Genomic DNA, 4,063 nt, shown 5'->3' on the forward strand with positions numbered 1-4,063 from the left:
AAAGATATGAATTTAAAATAAAACAATAATATTACTTTATTTAGTAAGTTTGTTTTATTCAATTGTTGATTTTAACGAATTAATATAAAGAAAGGATGTGGTATGAAATAATATAAAAAAAACATTTTTAGTTGTAAATTACAAATAAAAGACATTATTTGGTTAAAATTGAATTTGGTAATATTGTTGTATAAATATTTAGTCATGTTTTACTGAAGTGAGTTATTAAAATTTGCTCATATGCAATCATTTTCAAAGCTTTTGATATATCCAAATATATTAAGTTTAATACAATGTCATAAAGAATAAGAAGAGAATATTGCATCAATACAACATTTAATTTGTTATCAAATGTATTTATGGTATTATTATATTCCGTTTATTAGAAGAATAAATATTTATGTTAGTTATCGTTTGAGCGATAGCGTTATTATTTCTTGAATAATAGTTAAGTGATGTTATTACTCTCAAATAATTGTTTAAAGAAGTCACTAAACCAAATACAGCATTTTCTTGTTTCATCTATTCATCTAAAAATGTATTACTGATTGTTTAGAAGAATTTGATACATTAATAAATAAAGTTAATTTTCTTTATTGAATTAAATGAATATTTGTTTAATTTAATGCATTCAATTAATGAGTCGTTTCGTTAAGACAGTATTTCTGAATTGCCTTAGCAACTCCACTGTTTTCACATCTGTCTGTTACTAATCTACCTTCTTTTACTCGATCCTCTGCTTGACCCATAACCACAGGATATCCTACAACATCAAGCATTGGAACGTCATTCATAGCATCTCCAATAGCCATGACATCTTTTAAATCAATACCAAGCATTTTAGCAAGTGTTTTGACGGCACATCCTTTTGTTGCATCACTCTTAGTGATTTCGATGAAGGTAGATTGTGATTCTGTAACAACAATACCATCAATGCCAGTGAATAATTGCATCCATTTCATCTTTTCTTCTTTAGAATGAGCTATTGATAATATTTTAGTCACTTTATTTAGATGAAAAACATTCTCTCCTATTTCTTGTGCTTTAACACCAATTTTCTTTTCATAAGACTCGGTTAAGTCTATTTTTCTTTCTACAAAATATTCATCTCGGATATAGTAGTGTGCATAGACATTGTTCTCTTTAATAATTTTATTGATTTTTTTCAGTTGTTCTTCATTAATTTCACTCTCAAAGACTATTTCACTTCCATGACATATCATTGCACCATTATAACAAATTAAATATTCATTTTGTATCCCAACTTGCTCTGCAACTTTTATCGCACTATTTCTCATTCTTCCTGTTGAAATACAAACATAAATTCCTTTTTTAAGTGCTTTTTGAATAGTATTAATGTTTTCTTGTGGAATATAAAAGTGTTCAGGATTTGATGTGTCCATCAACGTTCCATCAATGTCAATACAAACCAATTTTGCCATTTGATTTTTATAGTTCACTTTCCTTACAAGATGAGAGTTTTGATAATGAATGATATAAAATGTAACAATATAATCTTGTTTAATTTAAAATCTGAAATACCAAGAGTCTTACTCACTTTATTTAAGAAAAGAATGTGATAACTTTAAAGAGATTATGGTAGTTGAAAAGAAAGTCGAAGAGAGTAAAGAGATAAAGTGGAATTAAAATAAGAAATTTGATTTGATAATATCAAAAAGCAAATAAAAAAGAAAATAATGTTATTATAAGAAACAGAAAAAAAAGTTCAAAGCAGAAAATTCTTTAAAAGAACTAAAAAATAATTATCAGAACAACATAAATAATGAGTAGTCCACAACGAGATAGTGTATTTTACTCAGAAGAAGAACAAGGGAATGAAGTTAAAAGAATATTACGAGTGATTGATACAGAATCAGAGATTATGAATGCTGCATTAAATAATAAAGATTTAAGTAAAGCAATTGGATGTTGTGATACAATAGGGAAAGAATTAAGAACTATTTCACTTGCACCAAAGAATTATTATCATCTTTATCTTGCTGCACAAAATGCATTTACACCATTATTTATGTTTTTAAAAGATGAATATGAAGGATCATTACTTGCATTATATGAACAAGTCCAATATATTTATTATGCTGTTCCAAGATTATATTTGATGTGTTGTGTAGGAGCAGCAGCTGTTAAAAGAAAAGCAGCAGCTGTAAATGCATTAATGAAAGATTTAGTTGAAATGTGTCGAGCGGTTCAACACCCAACAAAAGGATTATTTGTAAGAAGTTATTTAATGGATATGTTAAAAGATAAACTTCCAGATGGAAATACTACAGGAGAAGGAAATGGATGTTTAATGGATTCAGTTGATTTCTTATTAGTTAATTTTATTGAAATGAATAAATTAACAGTCAGACTTCAAGCAGGTGTCAGAGATAAAGAAAAGAAAGTTGATGAAGAACGACAACTTCTTCAATTAGTATCAAGAAATATTCAATTCTTAAGTAATTTAGAAGGAATGACATATGACATTTATAGAACCTCTATCATGCCAAGAGTGATGGATCAAATTATTTCTTGTGGTGATCTTCATGCACAAGAATTTTTAATGGATGTAGTTATATCTGCATTTCCACCTCATTATCATGTTGGTACGTTAGAAGAATTATTAATATGTTTCCCATCTCTTCATAAACAACTTGACACTAGACCATTATTATTAAATTTAATGAAAGTACTTGTAAATTTCATTAAAAGTGAAGAAACTACTCTTGATCCATTAACACAACGAATTAATATATTCCAAATCTTTAGTACAATGTTAGTTAATATTTGTAAAAAGAGAAGTGTCATTGCAGCAGATTTCCTTGCTATTATGGCACAATTCGAAGAACTTCAAATGGCATGGTATAAAGATGATTATACTCGTTGTTATAAACAAACTGCAACAATTTATGAAATGGTTTCTAATTATTTACCAGAAGCTGGGTTAGATCAATATGCAATTACTCATTTAATGAGATTATTACAATTATCATTAACATCATTTGGAGTTAAAGAAATGTTAAATATTTATGGGTTTAGAAATTCTATTTCATTACTTCCATATTCAAAAAGAAAAACACTTGCTAGTGATATTGTTACTCGATGTGTTACATTAAATGAACGCATTGAAACCAAAGAATATGCTAGTAATATGTTAGAAGTTATTATTGATTTAATTAGTAAAGTTCAAGATCAACCAGATGATATAAAAGAGGAAGAAATTGGAGTTGATGTAGAAAATGCATGTAGATTACTTCCATTAATTGGAGGAGATGCAGAAATGTTTGAAAGTATATTAACATTGTTTAAAGATAAGATGACAGGAGATGCTATTAGAATTAAATATCTTGCTGCACCATTAATTTTTGTAGCACTTAGAAGAAGAAAAGAAGAAAAATCAATCAAATTCATCTTTTCATTTGTATTAGCAATTTCAAAAATGGTAGCTAAACTTGAACATTATGTTTTAGCATTTAAACTTTCATTATATTGTGGTATTGGAGCATGTGAAGCTGGCATAGAAAAATACATGTATTTCTTTAAAAATGCATTTGAATTATATGAAAATATTCCAGAAAGTAAAATTCAACAAGAATGTATTACTATGGCAATTGGAGTTTTAACTACACTCAAATTAACAAAAGAAGATTTTATTGTTATTAGAGATATGATTATGAAAACAGTTAAATATCTAATTAAAACACCAATGAGATGTGAAATGATGTGCAAAATTGCTATTTTAGATATTAAGAATAATAGTAATGTAGAAGATAAAGAACATTGTATTGACACTCTTAATAAAGCAAGAAAAGAAATAGAAAGAATTATTGATGAAGAAGAAAAAAAGAAAGTATTAATCATGTTTATCAATCACTACATTTATTTCTTCCCATTACTTGATCAAATCACAGCTGATCAAATTACTCAAATAATTACCGAGATAAAAGAAAATAAAGAACAATTGGATGATGCCCAAACAACTATTTTCACTAATATAATGAATAGTATTACTATTTCAGCTCAAGAAAATACTAAGTTTGCTGACATTCAACTTTAACATGAA

General features: G+C 27.0%; 2 protein-coding genes across 2 annotated transcripts; one reads left to right on the top strand and one right to left on the bottom strand.

The window, feature by feature from the left end:
• Positions 1-635: 635 nt before the first annotated feature.
• Positions 636-1,442, bottom strand: ENU1_029870 (Cof family hydrolase subfamily protein; the record flags this gene model as incomplete). Its single annotated transcript, XM_008857264.1, has 1 exon — positions 636-1,442. The coding sequence occupies one exon, from the start codon at positions 1,440-1,442 to the stop codon at positions 636-638; it is 807 nt and encodes a 268-aa protein (XP_008855486.1).
• A 341-nt stretch (positions 1,443-1,783) lies between these two features.
• Positions 1,784-4,057, top strand: ENU1_029880 (vacuolar protein sorting-associated protein 35, putative; the record flags this gene model as incomplete). Its single annotated transcript, XM_008857265.1, has 1 exon — positions 1,784-4,057. The coding sequence occupies one exon, from the start codon at positions 1,784-1,786 to the stop codon at positions 4,055-4,057; it is 2,274 nt and encodes a 757-aa protein (XP_008855487.1).
• Positions 4,058-4,063: the final 6 nt, after the last annotated feature.

The sequence above is a fragment of the Entamoeba nuttalli genome (assembly GCF_000257125.1).
Source record: "Entamoeba nuttalli P19 unplaced genomic scaffold asmbl_2515, whole genome shotgun sequence".
NCBI classification, from domain to species: domain Eukaryota; phylum Evosea; order Mastigamoebida; family Endamoebidae; genus Entamoeba; species Entamoeba nuttalli.